This window comes from Notechis scutatus, chromosome 1 (genome assembly GCF_049901735.1).
Source record: "Notechis scutatus isolate UNSWTSFEM ecotype Mainland chromosome 1, rNotScu1.2, whole genome shotgun sequence".
Lineage (NCBI taxonomy): Eukaryota > Metazoa > Chordata > Lepidosauria > Squamata > Elapidae > Notechis > Notechis scutatus.
This window is the reverse complement of record NC_142009.1, coordinates 49,619,146-49,646,901: the sequence shown is the minus strand read 5'-3', so window position 1 is coordinate 49,646,901 and position 27,756 is coordinate 49,619,146. Positions and strand designations below refer to the sequence as shown.

At 40.5% G+C, this 27,756-nt stretch overlaps 1 protein-coding gene across 2 annotated transcripts in view; it reads right to left on the bottom strand.

Annotated features, from left to right (window-relative positions):
- VASH2 (vasohibin 2) overlaps positions 1-24,713 on the bottom strand; it is a 36,577-nt gene extending 11,864 nt beyond the window's left edge. Inside the window, exons 1-7 of one of the 2 annotated variants that reach the window (XM_026682861.2) lie at positions 24,520-24,713; positions 22,878-23,330; positions 17,989-18,077; positions 15,873-15,929; positions 11,077-11,151; positions 5,257-5,638; positions 2,445-2,560 (exon numbers count right to left, since the gene is read on the bottom strand). In XM_026682861.2, the coding sequence (XP_026538646.2) occupies positions 2,445-2,560; positions 5,257-5,638; positions 11,077-11,151; positions 15,873-15,929; positions 17,989-18,077; positions 22,878-23,153 (995 nt within the window). In that variant the 5' untranslated portion in view covers positions 23,154-23,330; positions 24,520-24,713. The remainder of the gene's footprint in view (positions 1-2,444; positions 2,561-5,256; positions 5,639-11,076; positions 11,152-15,872; positions 15,930-17,988; positions 18,078-22,877; positions 23,331-24,519) is intronic. The other variant, XM_026682871.2, reaches the window with a different exon arrangement.
- Between the last annotated feature and the right edge of the window lie 3,043 nt (positions 24,714-27,756).

The window sequence follows — 27,756 nt, the reverse complement described above, 5'->3', positions numbered from 1 at the left end:
AACTACATTTTCCATTTGCAAATATATTAAATAATAAGTATATGGCTGATCTTCATTTTCTACATTTCTATCTTTAAGGACCATTTTCATTATGTATTTGTTGATGATGCCCCCCCCCCGAAAACCCCCGGCGCCCCCCCCCGGGGCCCCCCCCCCCCCCCCAAAACCACCCCAACCCCCCCCCCCCCCCCCCCCAACACAAAACCAACACAAAAAAACCCCCCCCCCAAAAACCCCCCACCCCCAAAAACCCCCAAAAAAAAAACCCCCCCAAAACAAACCCCCCCCCCCCCCCCCCCCACACACACCCCCCAAAACCCCCCAAAAAAACCCACAAAACAAAAAAAACCCCCTAATCCCCAACCTTATTTTTTTTTTTTTTTTTTTCGTTGATGAACCCAAAGGTGGACTTTCCCAGTCAGGGAAAAGGCCATGCCATCTGAAGATAATGGGAATTTTAGATGGAGGGTACCTGGTTGCAGGTAGCTTCCATAAATAATTTATCCTGAAATCACTGTCTCTAGACCAGTTTTTTCTCAGCATCATCAACTTGATGTCATCAACAAGATGTGTGGATTTCAACTCCCAAAATTCTCTAGCTAGCACAGGGAATTCTGGGAATTGAAGCTACACATCTTACAGATGAAGAGGCTGGAAAATGCAACTCTGACAAATCTGACCAAAATACGGAGCATGCATATCATTTCCACTGGAGCTTACTTGGCCTCTCAGATTTTTATCTACTGACTAACTGTGCATCTTATAACAAGTATGGCTAGATTTCTGTTTGTAGATTTAACTTTTTTACTGGAAGCCTCAGATCCACCAACAAGTAGCTGGCTCTTGGAAGTTGCAAGAGTATGCTCTTAAAATTAAAGAAGCATATCTCTTGAGCTCATGTGTGGTTTGTTTTCAGCACCAGAACCAAATGCACAATTCTTTCATACAAAAGCCCATCTCAGTCTTGGCCCAGCCTTTCCTAATTCTAACAGCCTGTTTTATACAGCGAGGAAACATTCGTGATCGATGTTCTAGACAGACAGCCTGTATTCTTCTGGATACTACACTACACTCCATTCCTTATTCCCAACAGCCTCCAATCAGGCTGATTATTCTGTTCATTCTCCCAACTTTCTTAATATCTTCTGCTTTAAGATTCTTCAATAGGTAGCTCCATTTGATTGTCATCAGAGAATAATATATATGTTTCATGTTACAAGATGGAGATCTGGCTTTTCGGGATTCCATTCCATACCTCCTCAATAGGGTTTTCTGTTTCCTATCCAATCATTTGTCAGCATCCCATGGCCATTGATGCCCTTAGTCTTCACTTCAACTTAAACAATTCCTTTCCACAAGGATGCTTTTCTACATAGACTAGCAAACTTTGAAATAACTCCTAGCCTGTTTACAAAACCTTCTTTTAAGTACATGGAGCCATTTTACTGACTCATAGTTTCAACACTGGAAGCAGTAGGAAATTATGTCTGGGAGCCAGAAACCCTTCCTGATTTGCAGCAAACTGCCCAAACATCAGCTAGGAAATGCAAAGCTACCTCCCACCCAGCTTTCCATTCTCACAGTTGTAGATTATAGAGAGATTTGATATCCGAAGGCCTGACTGAAAATACACACCATAGTAACTTACTTAAACTGTTCCATATCAAACATCTGGAAACGATCTATTTCTATCATCTCTATGAAATACATATGAAAATAAGCATGCACGCGCACACACATACATTATTTGGGAAATCTACATGTGCTACCACGAATTCCATCATGGCAGATAAACAAAAAATAAAAGCAAGAAATAAAATTAATTACGGTAAACGTGTTGTTCTCCAAGGAAGGTAGTTCCAACATTACTGATCTTGATTATTTTTTTAAAACACAAATTTCCAAAGAACTCGGATATTTCCTAGTGCAGACACAGACTCTGAAGTCCTAGAGCAGGGGTCCCCAACCACCGGGCGCGGACCGGTACCGGTCCGTGGAACATTTCCTACCGGGCCGCCGGTTTGCTGGGCGCCGCCATCTTGTTTGACGAGAAAGTGCTTCCGGGTGAGCTTTTCCGGTTGAAGCGGTGTTTGGGTCCTGAAGGAATCCTCATGCCTTAGTTTCATCGAAGGGGGCTTTAACGAAACTAAGGCGCAAGGATTCTTTCAGCACCAAAGGCAAAGCGAGCCAAGCGACCGTCAGCGAAGCCCATCGACAAAGGTACAAAGGAGGAGTTGAAGGTGGCGGGAGAAGCGGGGACGGCTGGCTGGCCGGTCGCTCGGCTCGCCTTGCCTTGTCATGCGTGCTGATGCCGGTACCGGGCCGCGGATCATTTTGTGATGCCGGTACCGGGCCGCGGCACAAAAAGGTTCTGGGCCACTGTCCTAGAGCATACTACCCATGTCTCATCATATCACAGAATCACTCAGAATCGCAACACTCACGATTTGTCTCTTCGACAGGTCCGCCTCTGAGGGCTGGCTTGTCTTCGTCGAGGGGACAAGGACTTTCCTCGGGATCTCTGCTTGACTGGAGAATGGGCACTTGCAGGCTTTAAAATCTTGAAAGAGAAAAATGATTTTATATCCAGATGTATTTATTCATAATAGCTGGCTTTCACAAAGCTTTTATATTTTAATAAGTCATAAAAGGTATATAATGATTTATCTGCTACAAATATGTAGAATTTGTGTTGTGCTTTTCACTTTTTTATTACAAATAAATGGAGAACAATCTTAGACCAGGATTTCTCAACTGTAGTAGCTTTAAGACATGTGGACTCCCAGAATTCCTCGCCAGCATGCTCGGGAATTCTGGAGATAGAAGTCACACATCTTAAAGTAGCCAAGGTTGAAAAACACTGCCTTTGATCATGTCCAATGGTTGATTTAGCTGGCTCAGAATGTTGGATGTAAAGCTCCCCTTCAAATATTTTTTATTTCTTTATTTGTTTGCTTTTTGAAACACACTCCCACATTCTTGTGCTGATGAACTCCAGATTGACACAATTTGATGGACATAACATTTGAGGACACCAAATTGCCAGTCTCTGATCCACATTGACTTGTTACAGTTCTCCAGGGTTTCTGCGCTTAGTGTTTTTCCTGTCTAGCCTGAAGTATCAGAGGATTGTTTTTTTCTTGAGATCTTTCATGTTCAAAGCATTGACTGAAAAGCAAATGGAAGCAAATGGAAAAGGAATAGAAACCCAGTATATGTGAGCTACCAGGAATTTATTTTTACTATCGCCTGAAAATGTTAGGAAATGATGCCAGTAATATATATTTATCCCTTGGAAACTGTTCCTAAAATAACCTCCTAGTAATCCATCATTATTGAGAAAAAAATCATCATTTTTCTGACATAATTTTTTATTCCAAATGATTACGTAAGTAGTCCATGACTTATGACCACAACCAGAATCAGAACTTCTGTTGTTAAGCATGGTGGTTTTTAAGTGAGATGTGTCCAATATTATGGCTTATTTTGTCATGGTGTTAAGCAAATCAGCTTCCCCACTGACTGCTTGCCAGAAGATAGCTGGGAAGCTGCAAATGGCAATCACTGCAATTGCATTAAATACATGCCAGTGGCCAAGGACTCAAATTTTAATAACATACCCATGGGAATGCTGCAATGATTGTAACTGTGAGGACTTATTGCAAGTCACTTTTTAGTGCCATTGTAACTTTGGATAGTCACTAAATGAAGGATTGTAAGTAAAGAAGTACTCGTATATGGGAACAGAAGTGTAGAAATTAGCCTCTTAACTAAGAAAGTTAATCATCAATAAATTAGAAAGACTGTTACTCAACTCTATAATCTGTATGCCACAGTGTTATTGTCCCAGAGACAAAAGCAAAAATTCTGTAAAGTTTGAAAGCCAAAAGTTCAACTTTGCATTGATTCCATTAACTGATTGTCAGAAGAAAATATTTATGGGAGCCACGTGCTAAATCAATGTAGAATTACTTAGAATAATTTGTTTAGGCATTAAACAAATATTCTTGAAGAGAATAAAGACATACAGCAGATACACACCTACACATAGACGTGCCATCCCACAACCCACTGGATTTGCCTATAAAAAGGGTGAATGTACTTGCTGAGTCATTCTCAATTGCTATGGTCTGCATTCTACGGGCTGGAAGGCAGGGCCATGGTAGGAAATTAGATTCCAAAGAGACAAAGAATGGAGACATGCAAAGAAGTGCATAAATCTCTTAAGTATAAACATGTACCTTAGAAGAAACCCCACCACTGCAAAGGGTAATATATCTAAGAAATAATACCACTGCTTTGCTGTCAAAGATATAAAATATTGCGGGAAATCTTCTCAATCCATAGATTTAGATACATGACTATACACAAGCATAACTAATAATGAAATCATTTTCTGAAACACCATCAATACAAAAAAGCAAAGCTTCTAAGATTGCAGAAATCAAAAACTCAAAACAATTCAACAAGAATTGAGCAAACTCAGGGAGTACTGCTTGCTAAATGTTGCAGGACTCACACATGCAAACTTATTTTGGAAAGCAATAGTTACAACGTCAAAATATCTGGCATCATTTCCTCCAGAAATTGGAGCTTTCAAACTGACAGGGCCATGCTTGGCTTAATGCATGCAAGCGAAAGTGTTGCCCACAGGTAACCCTGGTTTCAAAATCCAGCAGTGCAGCAGTTATTTATCCACTGGCTGCATCTTAGTTGTATAAATCCAGACAACTTTTAAGGGGACAGCCAATAGATTTTTTTAAAAAAGGCCTTTCCTGTACTTTTGGTCAATTGATAGTTTCAAGTGCTAAAAGGAAAAAAATTCAGGTAAGAATCAATGGAACTGAAGAAAAAAAGTGTTGGGCATGGAATAACCAGAGGGTGTATTGCCAGCTGGAGGATTCCCCCCTCCCCCACATACCGGATGACAATGGTCAGGGCTGGAATTTTAGTGAAGAAAACTGCCTAAACCTCTTTGAACGTTGTGCATGAGTGCTGAATGGAACGCAGAACAGCACAGATCTATTCTGGGCATACAATAAGATACTACCAGCTCTCGGATGGGATGGGAGTATGGCAAAGTAGCCAGGTAGATCAGGCCATATTCATTGATCTTTGATGAAATCAGCCAAATGACACAGGAACTTGCCTTATCTACAACCTTCCCAAGCAAAACAGTTTCCCATTTTCACCCGAGAACCATTTGTGAGAACTAAGCTTCTGCCACTTTCCAAATGTCACAGAAACAGTACATACCTTCATCCTCATGTCCCTGGCATATTTCTCCAACTCCTTCCTTATCTCTGTCCGCATCATCTTTGACATATTAAGTACCAACTGCTTCCATTCGATGGGCTGAAAACTGTGAGGTTCATGAGGGACATACAATCCAATCTTCACTTTTTTAACCGAGTGTAAATACTTTTTATAGGAGTCTTCAAATTCAAAGATGAGGTCACTCAGAGTTCGGTAGATTAAGGGCTTGTCCATCAACTCTGACCTTCGGCTCATGCCCAGTGATCCATATCGGCCATTGAAATAAATTCCAAGCACCACGTGATGAAAATTGCTCCCTGAGAAGTGGGATTTAAAGCTGATTGGGAATCGTTCGACAGAAGACTGCCCGTTGGTTAAGTATCTGGTAAGGACCATGTCAAGGCAACAACAAAGCAAAGACTCCAAATAATAGAAAATGTGTTCCAGGTGTAACTACCTCCGATTTGATGCTCTTTTCTACTGATTCACATTGTTCCTCCATGCACCCCTCTGTTTGTTGTCCAGTCAAGATAGATAAAAGGTCTTTCTAGTGTGGCCATGTGCTTAAACCCCTTGGAAGATATATTTGGTGTGAAACAATCCAAGTCCAGTTCAAAAATAAAGAATGAATATCAGGGGTTGCTGACGACCCTGATATTTAAGATCAACAGTGCCTGTGGACTTTGTGTGTGTCTAAATCAGTAAGATGACTGTGATGACCCAGGGCATGGCACAAAGTCAACACAGTCAGATAATCAATAAGAGTCCTTTAATAGTTCCAACTTTGCCTCCAATGTCCAGGTTACCTTCTGGCTGGAGAAAAACTCTCCCAGGAACAGCCTTTAACTGCAGAGAATCAAGTCCAAAACATGGTCAACAAAAACTGTAACTTTAAGTCCAATCAAGCCAAACTGAAGCAATGGCAGGGAAGGAGCAAGAATTCCAGACTTGAAGGCACAGCAAAACTCACACAGTTGGGAAGATGTCAGGAACACAGATAAACAAAGTCAACACAAGATAAAGTTACATTTGCTCCCAGCAGCTGCCGCACGCACGCAGACTGCATGTCTCTTAAACTTTTTTCCCAGGTGTGGCTAATGAAGGGAATCCAGGGCCCTTTCCTCCCCTGTAAGCCACGCAACCCACATTGCTCTCTTCTCCATTCGTCCCTGTGTGCCCTAAGATGAAGAGGGGGTGGACCTGGGTCTTCCTCTGAATTCCCTCTCCCTTGTTCTACATCTCTCCTGCTCTGCCCAGCCAAACTTTGCCCTTCCCCAGCCTCCTCTACAGACAATGGAGCCACACTCCCACTCCCTGTCAGCTGTTCGTCTTCCTCTTCAGATTCAGACTCTGACAGGGTCATGACAATGATAGAGAGTTTTGCGATGCAAGCCTTATTCCTTTTGTTCATATGGAAATCACATCCATGTTCAAAAAGACAATTTGTATCACAATGCTCCATCTGACTCCATCAGAGTTAGGCTTAGACACACACATAGCCCACAGTCATCACTGTGTGTGGTTTTTTGTAAGACATCCCAATCTTGCAAACTTTCCAATCAAATGGAAAGTTCTTTCCATTTCATTGGATGATATAAATTCCCTTAGTAAAAAGGAAAGGTGTATCCAGCCTCTGTTTAACTATTTTCCTCATCCTGTGAGGCAAACAATAGTAAAACATGAAAGCTTCGTTATCATTTCATTCTCAACGCAAGAGGATACAGCCACTGTTCTGATAGATCAGCCCCCTATTTCTGCTTTGAAGGACACTTCTGACTTAATTCTCCTAATCTCCACACTTCAGTCTCAAGATTCCCCTTCTCCTCCCAAAGTAATTGGTCTTATGTAATTGAAAGATTAAGAAATCCATCTCAAAATATTTCTATCCACTCCATTTTCAAAAAAAGCCAAGCAATTTTTCTTTCTACACTCTTCAAATGCCCCATCGCTGCTTAAATGGAAAAGTATTGTTCGATGTTTGCATGAAGGATGAGCATGACACAATCAGGCATAAAAATGCTATTTTAAGATAAATTGGTGAGAGGTATTTTCTCACAGCCTTCTAAGTTTCTGGCTTCTATAGCATTTGCAGTTATTTCCTTGCTCTTCCTACTTCATTCTCCTTAAAAAATTAAAATCATATCCAACAAAGACACTAACAGGACAAGCCATTTCAACATTTACACCATTTACCATCATCATTTGTCACTTAGCCTTCCACCAGATATGAGCCTGGTCAAAGCTGCTACTTTAATTGGAAGCAAATGAAAGAGTTTTCCAGGATTAAGGATAGGTCTACTATTTCCCAATTTCTTTCATTCAAAATTTCCAGGACATCACTATTAATTTTCTTGGGAAATTATAATAGCTCCTTGTAAGTTTACACTTACAATAGGATATACAGAACTCTAGATGTACATTGAGATATATTGCCAATGTAGAAGTTGAATTTTAAAGCTTGTATTTTTTCTTTTTCTTTTATGCAATGGACTTCTAGATTGCTCTACCTTATGTTAGTGTCTATCAAATTCTGGGAGTATTGAACTGATCTACTTTATATTCTGCCTTCAACACAGAGGAGTTGAAATGATTCAAAGCACCAGACTTTTTGTATATCTGGAATTATTTCATCTACTGTATCATAAACAAGTTCATCAGAGAATTTTTCCTATTACCTCCTTCATTCGAACGGCAATGCCTCTGGAACTGCAGCTGGTCCACCATCTGGAATGTCTTGCCCAAGGCTTCATAAGGTACAAAGAAAACTCACCTTGGCCAACAGGCTTTTTGGCTGCTTGATTTCAGTGCAGTAATTTAAAGCATAGTAATCTTCCAAAGGAAGGAAGAATGATCTAAAAGCTCTATTCATTTCTGAGTCAATTTTAAAATGTTGCATATTATCAATACAGATAGTCTTCGACTTACAACAGTTCATTTAGTGACAGTTCAAAATTTCAACGGCACCAAAAAAATTGACTTATGACCGTTTTTCACTTATACCATTGCAGCATCCTTATGGTCATGTGATCAAATTCAGAACTTCTGACAAGCAAAGTCAATGGGGAAACCAGATTCACTAAACAACTGCATTACTAACTTAACAACTGCAATGATTCACTTAACAACTGGGGTAAGAAACATTATAAAATGGAGCAAATTCACTTAACAAATGTTTAACTTAACAACAGAAAATTTGGGCTCAATTGAGGTCATAAGTCAAGGACTACCTGTATAGGCAAAAATCATGTTTAAACCTTATAAAAAAAATCATGTTTAAACCTTCTTTATCAGGTGTCTCTTATTATTTCCAATTATATTATATGCCTCTATACAAAAGGGAGCTTTAGCAGGAGAGCCCAGGCATTGTAATGATAATAAAGAATTGCCACCATAATGCGCCTTATCCTGACTCTCTTTGCAGTCTTTTATGTTTTGTAGTTGTTAACATTGTGCTAAGGCTGACACAACCATGGAAGCCTGGGAATAAACTAACAGGACAAGGTTAACATTGGGATTGCCAGGACATTAAGGTGATAACCTAAACCACTTTTTCAAGACTCTTCATATTATCTTGTACATTTGCCATACAAAAAGCCTACAGAAGCCTACATATATCAAAAATAAGTTCATCAATCTTTTTGAATCCAACACCATACAGTACAGTTGTTTTTAATACGAAGCACAAAATCTCTAACAGTAAGGATTTCAGAAATCATATTCAGACGTTGAAAAGTTTGGGGGACACAAAAAACTTTGCATGAAAACTGATTGGAACCTTCTGCAAGTCTTTGTCACAGGAGGCAGTTTATATATTTTTCCTCAGCTTTATTCACAAAGAATTTAATATGCATCTAAATGACCAAAACTTCTTGTAAGCAGTCAACAGAGGATCCTTCGGCCAAGAAACTGATCTTGTTTATGAATTGCTCACCACGTAAGATAATTTCAAAAGATATAATGCAGGAAAGATGTGTTGGAAAGACCACAGATAGTTGTTGTTTCATATAAATCATAGCAGATTTAGTAGTAAGTTGAGTCCACTAACTGATTCTGACAAAATTGTGAGAATGGATCTGGAGCGGGATTCAAACTGCCACAAATATCCCATATGGAAGTGACCAAATTTGGAATCATATTTGTAATAGCAATGTGCAAAACCTTCCCTTGTATTCTCTATTAAGGAAGACCAATTTTTTGTAGTTGTTTAAAAGCACAGTTGTGGGGCAAAAACTCCTACCCAAAATATTTTTAAGTGTTTGTTCAAGTTGACTTCTTCAGTGTTGTTCAGAAAATGTATCTATATTTGATTTCTCTTTCAATTTGAGCAGATTTTTTGCAAATGAAAATATATATTTTTGCTATGTAATTATATTCCCCGAAGTATAGATATATCCAAGAATACCTTTTACCCTTTCCTTTCGTTGTATTTTATTTATCCAATATAAGTCCAATATTATTTGTTTGTTCGGGTATCCTGCAAGGAATCTCAAATGTCCTACAACTCATGTCTGTATTTTCTTCCCGCACTACTCCTTGACTTTAATAAATAAGGAAACGGAAGTGGTATTCAGCTAGTTCAAACCAGTTCTGGCACACCAGTAGCGAAAATTTTCTCTGAAATTTTTTTTCCCGAGAACCGGCAAATAGCACCTCTGTCTGGCTCTGCCCCTCACACCCACCCTTTCCTGTCCTATATTCCCTTGTATTTTAGCTCAGCTGATTCGCATGGCAGAGTGGATTGCCGCGCCTCAGCTGAGCTAAAATACAGCTCACCTCACTAGCACTAACACAGAGGGCAGTTTTTGAGTGCTGGGCTGCGTGAAGCATGCTCTCATAGAACTGATAGGAAAATCGCACCACCAGCTGGCCCCACCCTGCCCCACCCCACGCTATATATCTTGTTTTTGCCATGCAGCCGAGCTAATCTTCGTGCCTCACCCGCTCTGCTCACCAAAGGTAAGCATGCCACCCACTCACCCTTCACCTCGGCTGGGTCAGGGAATGCGCCATTCCCCAGCTCCAGCCTTGCCCCAGGCCTCTGCCTGCATGCCGCCACCCTCCTGTGGCTTCAAACTAAGCTCCCCCAAGCCGAAACAATTAATTTGGCTGCGGCCTGCCACACTAGGCCAAAGGGCCACAAGGGAGGGGGGTGCATAAGGAGGGCCAAATCAGTTTGAGAATGGACCAGACAGTTCTTCTTACCTGTAAGAAGTCCCATCTGGAAAGGACTGCAGCGGAGATCTTGCAGCCGCTTCTTCCATCCCTTGCCGAGCCTTGGTCGCTTGCAGAGACACTCCATGTGCTCTCCGGGTCGGCAGCTGCTTCTCTCCACTGCTACTTTTGCTGGGAGAGCGTCTTGTGCAATTTAGCAGCTGTGAGCCACCGCTTTCCTCTAAGTCCCATCCGGAAAACACTGCGGCTGAGGGAAACAGCTTTCAACATGGCTGCTGTTTCTCTGTGCTGCAGCGCTTTTCGGATGGGACTTAAGAGGAAAGCAGCAGTTCACAGCTGCTAAATTGCACAAGATGCTCTCTCAGAAGTGCGGAGAGAAGCAGGCACTGCCCTGGAGAGCAGAGATGAAGGGGAGCAGGCCCCAAAAGGCTGCTCGGTTGAGCCTCACTGCGCAGAAACCATGCGCACACGCTTGCCCACACTCACATTTTTGGCGAACCAGTGGTGGAATTATTTTTAAAACCACCAATAGAAGGAAAGAATGACTCACCTAATGTTGATGTTGACACAGCAGCCAAGCAAGCGAGTAATTCTATTGCTTCTATTTTAAAAGAAGGTCAAACAAAGAAATTAAAAACAAAAGGATACATCCCTAGAATAACTGCTTCAAGGCATTTGATTGGCAAAGACTCCCTGGTCATTTCTTTTGCTGATTCCATTAGCCTAAAAAGTGATAAATAGAAAATAAGCTAAATTTTTGGAAAGAAAATATGGCTTAAACAAACAATTGTTGTGTCTGAAAAAAAGTTTTTATATTCTGTAGCCTTGTTTACATATAAAAATTGAATTTTGCCCCCTCTCATTTATTTAGAAATAAAGTTCCCTTTCCTATGTTCTGCCCTTGTTCCAGGAATAGATGGTCTTGGGGCAACATTCCAGGGTCCATTCATTGGAATGAGTAGAACAAAGGCAGCAGGGTCAATTTATCTCATTTTACAGGAAATAAAGTAATGAAAATTTATGCAACCTTAAATCCAGAGTCTAAACTCACTTAAGTTACAGTTATGAAAGCCCAACACAAAGGAGCCTTTCAGTGGACAAGTCTGTTCAGACCATTTCCTCTCTCCATTCTTTATGGTAACTTCCCAAATCCTAGAACATGTCCAGATGAAGCTTTCATTATACAGTTGCCAAACTGGTTGACAGCATGGCTGGGTACAGTGCATCATACCAGATTCCAGTTTCCTCGTGGTGAAATAGTATGGTGTTATGCAAATACACTGGCCTCTTGGCTTTTTTTCTTGATTGACAGATTTTGTGCCAATAGGAAATTTCTGCTTACAAAATATGTGTAAATAAATAAACCTCGTGACAGCAGCAGTAAAAGAAGCCGGAGCATTGGAATATGCCCATTCGTTCTGTTAACCACTTGGCTAAGAGTTTAGATCATTATCTAAATTCTGGAAATAGCCACTGCCTTCTACAGTATTTGCAACTCCCCTATTTTTTTCTTATGGATGATTTTCTTTTTCTTTTCATTGGAAAAAAAATTAACTCTACCTGCCTAGCAACAGGAGCCTTTTGTCTGAGAATATCTTCATTCAACTGAGATCATGAAGAGGACTAAATTAGTTTGGTTGCTGCAGTTTCTTAAGCTTGTTGATTCCCTTCCATTAAAAAAGCTTTCATTAGCGAAATCCAGAGTTCTGGGAGAGTTCCACAGTAAACTGACATTACTGTGCTTAATTACATCTCTTTAATACAAATTTGAAGTCTACTTGTTACCTACTAGCTTCCCTAGTGCTTATAATCATAGCTTATTTGCTGAAGGTTAAAAAGGGAACCACAACTGACTTTATACACTAACAGATACTAAAGATTTATTGTGTTCATCCCACCAACTCAGCTAAGTGATCCCTAAAAAAAAATCCAAACAGTTCCTTAAAAGAATATTTAGTACTAAGTTTGTACTTATTTACACTGATTGCCAATGCTGCTTATGAAATAACAAAAACCAAAAGAACTGAGATCCAAAATGTAAACTGAAACCTTGTAAATTGGAATAAAATGTGTTATTATAGCAGCAGTGATTTGAAAGGCTTTGGGTTTTTACTCTTTTTTTAATATTGTTATAAAATTTTGAATCAGTAACATTTAAAAAAAAACTGGAAAAAGCATTTTTTTAATTGGCATATTGGTTTTTCTAAACATTAATGGACTAGAAAGATAGCCATGATTGAGAATATCTTTGCAATTACTATTTTTAAAAATGCTACAAATACATTACTATATTTTTCTGAGAGATCTCTAGGCTCAAAATACATGATATAATAACTACATGTAGCATGTACAGACTTTAATTGTTAACCTTCCTTTAACATTGTTTTAAAATCCTTGTTTTCCTTGAAGTTTTTGATTCAAGCTGTTCGTGTATATAACTCATTGCAGCTAAGGTTAAGGTTTTCTATTCCATCCTGCCCCCTCTATCTCTGATGTTATTTATGGGATGCACTTTAAATTGTAAGCTTCACCACCATTCCAATTCTCACTAAAGAAATACAACTGTAAAAATACACACACAGGCTGCTGTGCTAAAAATTGCTGCCCCAGCCAAATCTCCCACACACTGTATATATTATCTTTCCATATTCTGCCTGGGATCAGTAAACAAATGGTTCAAGATAAACCATGAGCTGAACCACAGCATGCAAATGATCTGAAATATGTGCAGTAAAAAAAGGTCCACTCTGTGTAAGCATGCACGCAGAAACCTCCAAATACAATCACTTCATGTCTATAACTCCTTACGATGGATGGTTGTTTATATAGATATGTGCACATATTTGTATCAATAGTTGTGTCTCTATATAAACATGTATTAGTATCTATATTTATGTATGTATGTATACACATGCATAAACACACATAGCCCCTCACAGAATTCATAGGGGGCTAGACTTAGGTCTCTTGAACCATCACAATGACTACAAAGTGATGACACATTTAACCCCACCTTCCAGCTCAGCTTGCTCTTCTCTTGCAGGTTCCATGGAACATTTTCACTGCCTTCCTGAGCTGTATCAAGTGAGTACCAATTAAATCTCTGGAGAAGGAAAGGGTATTCCAAAGCTGCTACTAAGAAACTTGATTTCTAGGCCCTCTCCCTAGCAATCTCAGAGAAGGGGATATTTAACAATCCTTGTTAGGAGAAATATACCAAATGAGTCATTCTTCCTTGAAGGAGATTGTCTTGATGATATCTAGAATTAAGCCATATAAGGGTTGATAAGCTAAACAGAGGACTTTAAATTGTATATGGAAACTTACCAGAAACCTACCATAAATCAATGAATAAACTAAAGTCTTATTCCCCTCCCTGATACAAGTATATATGCTTCATTTGCTGTACCTCTGTGGTGACCTACTGGGGGCAGAGACAGGTCACCTTATCATATATTATTAAAAATATAAGGCTGCATTAAGAGGACCCTTCCATATTTGCAAACACATCTTACAGGCTGCAAGTACTGGAGCCCAGAATCCTTTGAATTATTTCCATGGGCAAGAAAGCAACATGAATTCTCTTGGGCATGTGTTAGGATACATTCAGAATGTATGGTCACATTCAAATGTGATCTCAGCAAATTTCTATTCTTTCCTAAATACAGTAATCCGACACCACACTTGCTAAAGTTAAGCATTATTTAGTTTTACGTTTGTCATTTGTGGGATAAATGAAGGATAAATTCTTCCTGCTAAGTATTGAAAGACTGAAAAGAAACTAGCTATCTCTGTTCTTTGTCATTAGATGTTGCTGGTTCCTCCATATGAAAATTGCAAGATAACAAAGAGTTTCATTCTGTATGATTTCATTATGTGTGAAATAATTTCATTATGTGTGATTTATTTTGAAGGAAGGGAGGGCACTTTAACTACTATACAAAGTTTTTTCAATAATATCACAAAACAAGTACCACTTGAACACCATCAGTACTGAAAAAAATCACTATCAGTCAATTGCAAAAGGCAGCTTTACTTGGAGCAATTTACAGTACATCCTGCAATGATACATCTAACACCACCGAACAACATCATCTGCCGATCCCAAGTCCTTGAGAAAGACAAAGTGGATAAAAATGCCAATTCCAGTCTAAACATCTGGCTGACTGTGTCTAACCATAATAATGACTTGATAGGTAAATAAAAATGCCAAATGCAGTTTAGACAACTGGCTGACTGTGAGACAAACCTTAATAAAAAAGCTTTTTGAGCAAGTTAGATGGCTTGTACCAGGGCCACTTTCAATGTCAATAGAAAAAGCAGCATGTAAACTTTAATATGCATCTCATCACAGATAGGTAAGCAAAGCATCCAGTAACAATGGGTACCTTTTTCTGTGAAGACAACTGTGAAGTTCTGTGCAAATGTTGGTTGTACAAATCATCTTTGTTTTTTCCCCTTTGTTTTCAGAATGAATACACACACACACACACACCTACTGTGGACAAAGGTCCTAGTCCAGTGTTTCTCAAACCTGGCAACTTCAAGAGGATTTCAATTCCCAGAATTCCCCAGCCAGCCAGTCTGCCCAGTTTGAAAGACACTTTCCTAGTCCAATTTTCACAGCTCTAAGTGTGACAAAGAGTCTATTCAATATGTTGGGAAACTACCACCACAGCCAATGGGGCAAACCAACAGCAGGACTCCATATCAACTGTTTTTTATGTTTCTAGTACAGATGCTTGTATCTGGGGTGTTAATAAACATTATTGGCTGAGTATTATAGGAATTAAAGTCTAAACATCTGAAAGGTTGAGAAAGGCTATCTAAGTTCATGACTTCTCCTCTCGACCAGAAGTAAGAAAAGGTTTTTCAGACATGCTGCAGTTCCCCCTTCGGTCCTGCCTTAGAGGCACAGGAGTATGCTCACTGTCACTGTTACATCACCAGAGGATGAGAGGAAGTAACATTTTCAGAATCATTTTCCCCATTTTGGGGACTTGGTAGGTGTTTTAAGAAGTGCCAAGGTTTAAGGCCTTGGTTTCATTCTTAGCCTTTTCACCTCTCCCTCCGTCACCACTCCAAATGGAAAAGGGGATCTAAAAATCAAGATCTGTGCTTTTTTGGACCACATATGGCCTCATAGTCACAGGTTAGCTACATTTATATTAGATGATAGCTCTTGTGCAGCCGAAGGAAAACCGCAGACAATACGTGCAATAAAAGGAGTATAAACTGTTGACTTTGTGGTTTGATGGTAATGCATCACAGAAGACTGAGAATAGAGATGGGTTGGATGTGTAATTTGAGAGGTGATGAAATATTCAAGAAGACTCTGTGATACATGCTGTCAACAAGCATTGTGCTATTTCATCTGTTGGGGCCATTTATTGGGTTTGCAAGCCCCTGTGTAAAAATCATTCTTTCTGTACAATGTTACATACCCACTTAGAGGTCTTGATTTCCTAATTTCGAAGAATTGAGTTCCCGTATGGTTATATCTGGATTTCATTTGTTAAGACAAAGTAATAGCAAAAATGAAGAAAGCAATAGTACATGTGTAAGATTCAAATAAATGACCTTGTCATAACCTTTTCAAGAAAGAAAGAGAGAGAGAGGGAGGGAGGGGGAGAGAGGGAGGGAGGGAGGGAGGGAGAGAGAGAGAGAGAGAGAGAGAGAGAGAGAATGAGAATATTTGGGACTAGGTCTTTGCTTCAGTAGTATTTGTCTTCCTCGACAAGATACATTTCAAATTTTTCTTTCACCATGGTTCTTGACTTAGCCTTTTAGCCATAACCTCCTTCGTGATGGGCCTAAGAAATAATTCAGTTGGTTATAAAGTCATTCCCTTTCAAAGAATAATGTTATAAGCAAACAATTACTCCTCCAAATACTGAAAAACCTACATCTTTCAGAAGGCATTGTGAAACTACTTTAAGAATTACTCAGTTTGTCTCTGTATGCTTGTTCACATATAGATCTTTTCTAAAAGTGTGTTTGGAAGCGCTATCCAAACTGCTACAATTATTGAAAATCAGGATTTGTCTCCAGTCTAAATCCAAAGTGGATATCATAAGAGAGGCTATTTAGGCCATTAAATTCAACTTTCTGTTTAAAGCAGGAATCCAAATCAAAGCATCTCAGTCAGATGGCTGCCTAGCCTCCTCTTGATTATCTCCAATGAAGGAGAACATACAATCTCTCTGAGTCAATTGGATTGTGGCTTGACCTGTTCGGAAAATTTATGTAATATTCAGAATCTATCTTCCTATCACTTAAATCCACTGTTTTGTGTCCTGTGCCCTGCAATGAGAACAAACAGGTTCCTTTTTCTACATAAACATACTTTCTGACATGCCTTTGCTGCCCTTTCCTGAACTTGTTCAGAATTCTCAGAATCCTACTTAAATGACGGCGTTGAGAATTTGAGTAGGTATTTGAACAGGGTTCTGATGAAAGTAAATTAGAATAATTACATTTTGTGATTTGGAAACTAGTATTTATGCAGCCTAAAATTGCCTTTGCCTTAACCAAATCATGTTGCTGACTTGTATTTAGTTTGCAATTAATCATTATTCTAAAACCTTTTCTGCAAGTATTATTCCTGTAACAGTGCAGCAAACATAATATAGGCAGTATCGTGCTGATCGTATGTCTGGCCCATCCAGTCCAGCAGCCTGTTTTCACAATGGCCAATCAATTGTCCAAAGAAATTTCCAGGCATATGACCTTCAGAGACAGAAACTCTGGCATCAAGGCTAATAGCCATTGATCCCCACGGCTTTCATGAATTGGTCCAATCCCCTTTTTTAGGCCACCAACCACATATCATGCTATAAGAATGCATATCACCTATTTCTACTGCTACAATATATTGCCCTAGATGCCGCTGCATTGTCATCCCAATGAGCCCCCATCAGGGTTGAAGCTAATCAGATTGGAACCAGTTCTGTTTAGACCAGATAGAGAGTGGGAGCATTCTAATCTCAAGTATGGGAAAACCACGGCCACAGTCCATTGACTGGATAGGACAGAAGAACAAAGCTTAAAATTTAAAACCTTTATTTTGTATATATAAAGGGCTTCACTTGTGTGTTCTGTAGTAGTCAGATTATCTTCATACACACAAATTCTTTCTTGTCTGCAATAAAGCAACTTATCTTGCAGTATTGAGTTCTTGGCACTGGTGCTATCTAGTTCCTGAAGGAAGGGTTGGGTTCATCAAACATAGATATTCCCTGCCTGAGGTTATACACTCTACGTACCATGATCATACAAAAAAGTCTGATAACTGTTCAATCTCCTGCATCAATTACAATCTCTTATGTGCTTTTAAAGCTACATATGGCATTGCAAAGGCCAAAGGCAATACCTCACGCTTAAGTAATCTCATAAAGCTACATAAATGCTGGAAAATAGAGCAACAGCACTTTTCATTCCTTATTGTTCCTCAGGTTGGTTCTCTACTAAAGTATCCATTCCTTTCCATTTTCCTCAACAAATAAGCTTAATAGAAGAAGCTCTTTTTTTAAAAAAAACAACAACAAAAATAAAGGATACTGCAGCATCTTCATGTAATTCTGTATTGCCTGAAGCCAGTCTGGGATCGTCATGGAAGCCTTGTAATTTGGCACCGATGGCACAGAAGGCTGCATAAAACGAGACAGAGACAAGTTGGTAGACAGCCAAAACTGTTTTAGTGGAGCAGAGAAGAAGAGCTAGACTGCAATGTGAAAGAGCTGAAATGACCCCCTGCTAATGCAAATCCTGTCCCTGTAGGTTATCAGGTTAAGACCCACTGAGCAACATGGGATTTATTCCCAGGTAGGTGTGCAAATGTGCAGCCTGAGCATTCATTTGTCCGAAAGAAGACCTAACTTGCTAAGGTTTGTCTTCTATTAGTTTTGAGCCAGCTTTGCCAAATTAAGGTATAATCCACAGAAGACCATTTGCTATGTCTCAACATCCTCCCTGCTCCAAACTTCAGAATATTTATACAGTTGTTCATGCAATTGGAGAAAGAAGCTCCTTCTGAGATTCGTATGTCACAACTCCGTGCTAGCAATTGACAAGTGAACAGAAACAAAGGAACATTGTCTATTAACAAGTTGTGCGCTAAGCATCTAAAGCAGAAGCAAACTGTCCGATTTCTTTGGCATTAAAATATTGGGTAAGGATGAAGAGTGAATCTTTAAAGAGCAACTTAGAAACAATTATTGTACCTGGAAACTACAATAACTAAGATTGTATATGTGCAGACTCATAATTTGAGTAATAATTTGTACACAAAGCACAATAGTTATATCTGTCTGGAGAAAGCCTATTCCTTTAAATGTGATGCTAACCTCCAAATATTTACAATGTGTTTCAGATTCTTGGATGCATTATCAATCTATGCCTTGTTATCTAATGCTGTCCTCCCAACTGCACAAGGCTTTGTTCAGGAGGGCTTTCAGGAAGGCTTTCCTACTCATATTTCTCATCTGCAAACTGAGTATGTTTGGCTCAATGATGGGCTCTCTCAACATTGGTAGGTACATGGCCACCAATGATCATATTGGCTGGGAATAATGGGAATGATACAAATATACTAGGAGATTATCAGGTTGGGAAGGCTTTATTACATTCATCACAGCAATACAAGTAGCTTGGCTGGTTGGGCAAGAAAGGCAAATACTGTATCCAGAATCTGGTTTATACAGATAAAAAATGCTGGTCACTTTCTTCCTTTAGTAGTCACATATAGTAGTTGCTGTAAATGACAGAAATGCACTTGTTGGCTGCAAGTCATTACCCCAGCAGCATGGTTTATAAGTAGACCAGCATTTTCCCTTAATCTTTTAATGAAAGGGTGGATAATTTCTGCCATGACTCTATGATGCCCTTCCTTTTGGGAGATCCCAACTATATCATGGGGTGGGGGGAGAGGGAGTGTTTGTAGTTGTTGCCAATTAATAGCACAATAAATCCCTCAGATGCACCTTCATACATTTAAAATGAAGTATCACATAAACAGAACAAAAACAGACCATCTTCACTAACTTAGAATAAGCTACAGACTCAAGATTTACTCAGCCTTCCATCCTTCCGAGGTGGGTAAAATGAGGATCCAGATTGTTGGGGGCAATAGGCTGACTCTGTAAACCGCTTAGAGAGGGCTGGAAAGCACTATAAAGCGGTATATAAGTCTAAGTGCTCTTCCTATTGCTATTCTAGTCCTGCCTTAGCCATGAAAGACAGCTGGGTGACTCCGGGCCAGTGACTCTCTCAGCCCAATTAATCTTACAGGATTTACTCAGCCTTCCATCCTTCCAAGGTGGATAAAATAAGGACCCAAATTGTTGGGGGCAATATGCTGACTCTGTAAACTGCTTAGAGAGGGCTGGAAAGCATTATAAAGCAGTATATAAGTCTAAGTGCTCTTCCTATTGCTATTCTAGTCCTGCCTTAACCATGAAAGACAGCTGGGTGACTCTGGGCCACTGACTCTCTCAGCCCAACTAATCTTACAGGATTTACTCAGCCTTCCATCCTTCCGAGGTATGTAAAATGAGGACCCAGATTGTTGGGGGCAATGTGCTGACTCTGTAAACCACTTAGAAAAGGCTATAAAGCCCTGTGAAGCAGTATATATGGTAAGTGCTATTGTTATAAGCATTAAAGAGCTGATACTGAATTATTGATACATTGGATCTCTCCCCAGAATCCCTATTCCACATGCTTTGAGTTTAGAATTTATTAATTATATAATGTGAACCATCCTGTCTTATTATCTTCACTTTCAAGAGTGCCTCTGGAGCCCAATGGCTGCTGTTCTATGGCCTGTTCCCGTGTACCTAGGAAAGAAACCAAGCTAAACTGGCATGGTAGAGCATCCTGGGAAACTGAAAAGGAGGCTGAGAAACAATCCCACCAGTTTGCCTTACATTAAATTGCTACTGTGAAACTGGCTGTGCCCATCATGACACCCATTTTATGAACAAGCCCACCAACTGTCATGCAACCATATTGTGAGGCCTTATTGTCAGATTCACTGACTCACAAAGATGGCTCTGTCTTGCTTGAGATCTCCATGTAGCAGATGTGTTGCAACTAGAAAATCAGTAGTGTTGGGCTGCAACATCATTCTGTTTCAATTCTATATCTCTTTATCACAGTTCTTGTGCTTGCTGCTTACAATAGGGACTTTGTTAAAGGTCATCCATAAATCAGTCCCCCATTTTCCCTTTAATTTGCTCCTATTAGTAAAGCGGAGAAAGTATGCTTCTATTGCACAGACAAATGAATTTTCAAAATGCCAAGATCCTGATTTGGCCAATAGTTAGTTTCTCCATTGGTATAATATATGCTTTCTATAACACAGCAAGATTTTCCAATTCTGGTTCCCATCGCCAGACTGTTCCCAGCAGTGCCACCCTTGCCTACAGCTGCTAAGACACAAGAGGAAGGAATGAAGAACCCCACCCAAGACTCTTCTTCAGCATTTGGGCTTACAGACAGGACAGGTGGCTGGAAGGGCTGCTGTCTCTGAAGAGTATACATTGCAAGTGTTTCCATCCTTTGATTGCCAGCTGTTTTATCAATCATCAGAGCTCTCCACAGGTCACATGGTACAGAATTAAGTTGGCAAATGGAAAGGAGATGACACATAAAGGCAACGCCTGCTGGGATAGCTTTCACTTAAGCCCAGATTCTTATCCCTTCATAGCCAAAGAGAAAACTAGCCGCAGGAACCATGCCCCATAATACTCTAATTAGAAAATGTCACTAATGACTATTTCTTTCAGATGACACGTACCAGAGACACACTGTATTTTGGTATGTGTTTTACCATTCAGAGCTGGGACAGCATAGTAATCAGATGTTGATTTGGACAGGAAACAGTAGGTTCAACCACAGCAGCATCCACAGGCTCTCACTGCTTTTGCCAGAATGATGAAAATGGTGTCATGTCATAATCTCCACCTCTTTGGAGATGGGTGACATCATGAGATATAAAGATGAGAGGCAGGGCTGGCACCATAACACTGCATTTGTCACTCTGCCACACTTTACTTGCCCTCACCTCCAGTCAATGGGACTCTAGTTCATCCTAGAGAATCAAGAAGTAAGTTGAAAGACCTCAGTAGGTTAGGATAGATTGTCATGGAGAAACTATTTGAAAACAACTTGATGATCCACAGAAATAAAGTCTTTCTAGAGGTGAGCAACTTGTTCCTTGCTAGATACTGCTAAGCCAAATCTCCATTAATCTTGCCCACCTATCCAATGGCAAGAGATAGTTCAGCCAATTCTAAAGTGCCAAAATTGTTCATCCCTGGTCTAGACAAAGTTAATCTCCCTTGGTATAAAGCAGTGACATGCAACTAGTGTGACAGGCGAGTGAGAAAGGGGAATATGAAAACCAACTATGTGTAGGCTTCCAATTCCATCCTGCTAAATCCAACATCTTGGCAACTCTCAGCAAAGTGGTGTTTTTCCTGCCAAATTCAGCTGCTGTGCCACTTGTGATTTCTTCCCATCTTTCTTATCACAGAGCTGCAAACTTTCACAAATGTTCTTGGCGATAAGGAACTAGACAGCACATTTTCGAATGTGAGGAAAGCGAATAGCTGCTCAAAATAAGCTCTTGGTATAGAAATGCCCAGGTGACAATTAACTGTTAGCACTTTTGGTTGCAACTACAAATATTTCATCTGGGGAAAAGAATGAGCAGCTGTTGAACTACATTCATATATGTCTCAAGAGTTTATGAAAGCAAGTACAGCCAAGGCTGAGAGACAATTAGCCCTCCACAAATAAAGGGATTCTGAATCTTGAATGAGTAGGGTTCAATTATTTTTCAAGCAACTTTCTAGCCTTTGAGGCTGAACAGAAAAATGTGAAACATATCAACAGCTCTCAGAATCCAGAACAATATTTTAGTAGTTACTAGACACCTTTTTATTTCTATTTAGTTCCATTTCTATAGGTAGCTCCCCCCCTCCCAGCCAGGCTGAGCTCACAAGTGATAAACTCCACATATTCTTTCAATATAATTTGGCAGTAGCATTATTTCCCCACCTCAAAAAAAATATTATGGGGTAATTTTTGACTTCACAGTCTTCTTTCCAAGTGGTATTCAATTGAAATGCCAAGCAGGTATGACTATTTCTGGCTTTTTCCAAGGTTCACTGAATTTTTCAAAATTCAGTTTTCAGAATTACCAATTGCTAATAAAATTCTAAGTGTACACCATTATTTCTTTTCTTACAAAAAGAAGCAGGGAAGATAAGTTCTTGCAATAACACCTATCCCACCCCCATGAAAAGTAGACGTAGTAGAAAGTAGAAAAGTAGAAATAGCCACATAAACAACTACACATAAACAAGGAAAAACCCTTCACGCATCCTGATCAGACTGTTAAGTAGAAAACAAGGACTGGGGGGGGGGGGGGAGCCATAACTTACTTTTGTAAGCAAATCAGCACTCCTTATAGCTTCCACCATCTCTCTGCTCGAAGGGTGGACCTTCGCCACATGCCCCCACATTCTCTCCCAGGTCTGCCCATCAATTGGAAAACCACTTTTGTTGACAAGGAATACTGCTCCTCCATCTTTGTCCTCCTCTTCTGAGCCCCCGTTGTTGGCAGTACTGAGCGTCCGAGTGTGGGAGCTTCTGGAACGGCCCCCTTTGTCTCCCTTGGGGTGGGAATTGTGGGAAGCTTTGGAGCCAGAGCCAGTCATTGTGAGCTCTCAAGGAACCAGCAGTCCGACAGAAGACAGACCCTGGTCAGTGTCCCGTCAAGCAAGCCTGCTCCATTCTGCCCCCTGCTCCTGCCGAATAAATGAGGCTGACATGAAATCACTTGCTAGCAGCCACCAAGCAGATGGTGGAGGGCTTGTTCCTTATAGAAGCAGAATCTACAAAGACACAAGGAGTGGAGAACAACATGGTATCAGCAGCATCAAGCAGCCAAGCCAAACCTTCCCACCAAGGGTCACGTTCCTTCCTTAAGCGTGGTTTTTATTTTTATGTTAATTAATTAATTAATTTGCCAAGCATGTATGAGATAACATGTATAAGTATAAACATGATTATGAATACATGAAATGGATACGAATAAGCTTCAATGTTCTAAAACCACCCATCTCCCTCACAAACCTCGCCTGGTTTGCATGCTACAGGGAATCTTCTACTAACCAAAGGAGCAAAACAAAACAGGGCAAGCCTGTCTCTCCCCCCACCTCCCCAAATTCCCAGCAAGGTTAATAGTAACCAAGCCTAGGATGCTACCTGCTGTGTACATGCAGCTGAGGTCTTTGACCCGATTAAGGGGGTGATGTGAACACAACCACCGGTTATCCTTGTTATCAGCTGGAAATAGCAAACGACAGAAGGGCCTTTCCTCAAAAGCCCGATTTTACTCTATTCACTTGTCAAACAAAAGGACACTAGAAGAGCTCGCTCTGCTACAGCAATCCTCAGGCTGCCTCTCGGCAGGGGGCGACAGCAGCCAGCCAAAAAGCCTTTATTTCAGTCTGAGAAAGAAAGGGCTCACAAAAGCAACGGGACGCCTCGCCGTTGCGGGCTATATAGCGCCTAGATTCCGAAGCCCAAATCCTCGGTAAAATGAGAATCTGCAACACAGGACGGTTGGCGCCGCATCCCGCCTCAGCTTTTGGTTGGGACCCACAAGGGGAAAGACACACACACACATACGCGCGCGCGCACAAAGAGAGTCCTGAAGGGAGATTCCAGCAGCTCTCCGTGCGCGCATTCCCACGTTCACCACCCCTGCTCCTTATTGTTCGGAGATTGGAAAGCTCAATGGCGCGCAGCAACCAGGGTCGGACTGCTGCAAAGGAAAACGCAAGCACGCTTCCACATCGTTTTGGCAACCTCCAAGGTGGACTGTTTGGGGTTCTGGAATACGTGCGTGTGAAACGAAGCCAAAGAGGGGCTGGGGGGGAAGCTCCCCGGCTGGCTGACCCAGCCACAGCATGCCTTTTCTTTTCCTCAAGAAGAGGGTTCCCCCCACCCTCCATCACTCGCTCGGCTACGAGGACCCCACCCATTCTCCCGTTCCCGCTGCGCCGCCGTTAGTCTTACCCGATCGCGAGAGGATTCATTGCACCGGAGCCTCTCCAGGCGGCTGCGGCTGATGCTGCTCCTGCAGCTGACTCGGACGCCTTCGCTTTAGTCCATGTTCCATGATCAAGTGTTACTCTCTGACATGTAACCATGTTACCCGGCAGCTGCCGACATTCGGTGCGTCCCCATTGGGCGCAGCAACAAAGAGAGGCGGACTTAAGAGACTCGGGAAGCAGCTCATAGAGGCGTTGCACACTTCTGATTGGTCGGAAGCTCGGCAGGCTAACAAGGCCAGCCCGGGAAATCTAATCGGTTAGCATCTCAAACCCCTCAGTCATATCAATACGAGCACGGACAGGGGGCTTTCTTCAGGAAGTAAGAATGTATAGGTGACATTGCACCCCACGAGGTACATCAATAGTTAAGTAAAAATTGATTATTTATATAATATATATAAATATATATAAATAAAATATAAATTCTCTCTCTTTCTCTCCGCACACAAACACTGGAGGATTCAGACACACACACACACACAAATAATTCATCTGAATCCTGTGTGTGTGTGTGTGTGTGTGTGTGTGTGTGTGTGTGTGTGTGTGTGTATATATATATATATATATATATATATATATATATATATATATATATATATATATATATATATATATATATATATGTGATGTATGTATGTATGTATGTATGTATGTATGTATGTATGGCATTCAGCTTTGTTCGGGTATTTTCCCACGTCATTGTAGTTGTGCTTTTAAAGTTGTAGCAACGTTTCGGCAGAATCTCATCTGCCATCATCAGGCTTCTGTATAGTGTTCATCTCCATATATATATATGGAGAGAGAGAGAGAGAGAGAAGGCACTCATGGGGTTGGTTAGGGTCTTCAAATTTCTTCCTGCCTTTTTAATTTTAATCTATTCTCGTTTCAAATGCCTATTATAATATGTACATAGGGTTGTTGTTGTTTTTTAATGTCTTGTACACCACCCAAAGTAGCTCTGTGAGTGAGATGAGCAGTTTCTAATGTGAACCTGTGAGCAACTAATCTGGTACCTACCATGTTTCTCATATAATAAGGCCGGGTCTTTTTTTTTTTTGAGCCCCAAAAACGTGGCTAGGCCATCTTTTCGGGGGTGACTTAATTCCCCCCCTTGCATCTTCGGGCGGGCGGGTGGCAACGGCTTAGATGTTGACCTTGGCGTTGGTGGGGCACTTCGTATCGGGGTCAACGCAGGCAGCACCATATCCGGGTGTGCAACAAAAGTACTTCCTAACGGCAAGCCCCCCCACCATTCCCCCCATTTCGCATGTTTTAATATAGGCCTTAATTTGGGGGGAGGGGCTTAATTTCATTTCATGCCTATAAAACATGCTGGGACTTCCTATTGGGGGAAGCCGTATTGTTGGAGAAACAGGGTATTTTCTGTATTCTTACTCATGTTTATACTTATACCTATTATTTTGTAAGCGATTGACAAATCAAATAAATAAAATGTGTGTGTGCGTGCGCAGTGGATATAAAAAAATCTACAATCTCCCCCCTTTAAAATGCCAGGTTCTTGAAATGTAAAAGAATTAGTGCAAGAAAAAATACTTCTGGATTTTTCCACCTTTTTCCATATAAGCTGTGCAGTTCAACTGAAAAACAATCTGAAATATTTAAGGGGGGGTGTAAAAAAACTAGAATAATATGACTGCATGAGTGTGTGGAAAAGCCTTCATCAAATCTGACAAAGGCATGTTAGAAAATGTCTTATGGTCTGATGAGACCAAGGCTGAACTTTTTGGCCATGAAAGTATGTTTGGCACAAAAACAGCAGTGCACATCACCAAAGATACACCATACCCACAATGAAGCATGACGGCAGCAGCATTATACTTTGGGGCTGCTTTTCTTTAGCTAGAACTGGAGCTTTAGTCAAGGTGGAGGGAATTAGGAACAGTTCCAAATATCAGTCAATTTTGGGGAAAAACCTTCAGGCCTCTGCTAAAATGCTAAAGATTAAAAGGAATGTCACCTTTCAACAACAATGGCCCAATAACAATGACCCTAAACAAGCATTTTCAGTTTGTTTTTCAATTTAATTGTGTAGCTTATAAGTTATATTAAAGGAGGAAAAAAATCTGAAGTGATTTATCTTTGGTCTGATTTTTTTTTTACATCTTAAAATCCTGGCATTTTAACAGGTTGTGTAGACTTTTTATCCACTGTGTGTGTGTGTGCGTGTGTGTGTGCGCGCGCACGCTTCTGTTTTCTAGCCATGTTAAATCCATAAGAAGGAAAGATGGTATAACTGGGTGGGGGGTAATATTAGAACTTGTCCTTTTTAAAGCATCCTGAGAATAAATCCTGTCGTGCTGAGCTTTTTTACTGGACATATTTTTGGTAATGTTAAGTGCACTAATCCTTTCACCTGTAACTCACAGAAGTCCTAACATTCCAGGCATAACTTGAACTGGTGTTCTTTTTCATAAAAAAAAAAAATTCAGTGTTATGTCTCAGTCCCAGAATATGTTCAGTTTTAACAAAGGAACGACATCTGTGTATGAAGATAAAATTGATTACCGGTAGTAGCAAGTCTGTAGCCCAATCTGTAACTACACTTAATTTCCCATAATACAGTTTACGTACAGCTCTAACTAAGAAACCAACTTGTTTGCAGGAATGATCTAAACCAGGGGTGTCATACTCAAGGGCCCAGGGCCAGATCCGGCCCACAGATTGCTTAGATCTGGCCCACCCTGGAAATAGCAAAGGGCCAGCCTGCGGTGCCTCTGCCAGCAAAAACAAAGATACAAACCCAGCTTGGAAAGAGTAATGTAAGCATAAATCTGCCACTTATAGAATGTCTTATAGAATTAATGTTTTCTATTTCTCAAGATTCACATGTAATCAGTGCCTTTTGTTGTTTGGTCACTTGTTCTGTAACATATCACGTATACCAAATATAACTATTATTTGTTTCTGTACCCTAAAATGATTTGACTCCCTCTATAATGATTTTTGCTTTGCCCAAATTACTTGGCAATTCATATTTTCAGGTGGACAAAGCTCTTTTGCAAAGATAAAATTCTCTCTCAAATTCAGGGATCAAGTTATCAGCTCCACACCAACTCAGGGTGCCTGAGTTTGGAGACAACAGTGGATAACTTCTCCCTATTAGAATTAAACATCAACATAAAGGAACAAGCAGTCAAATACATTGGAGACGAGCACTTGGTAGAGCAGCCATGAAGGC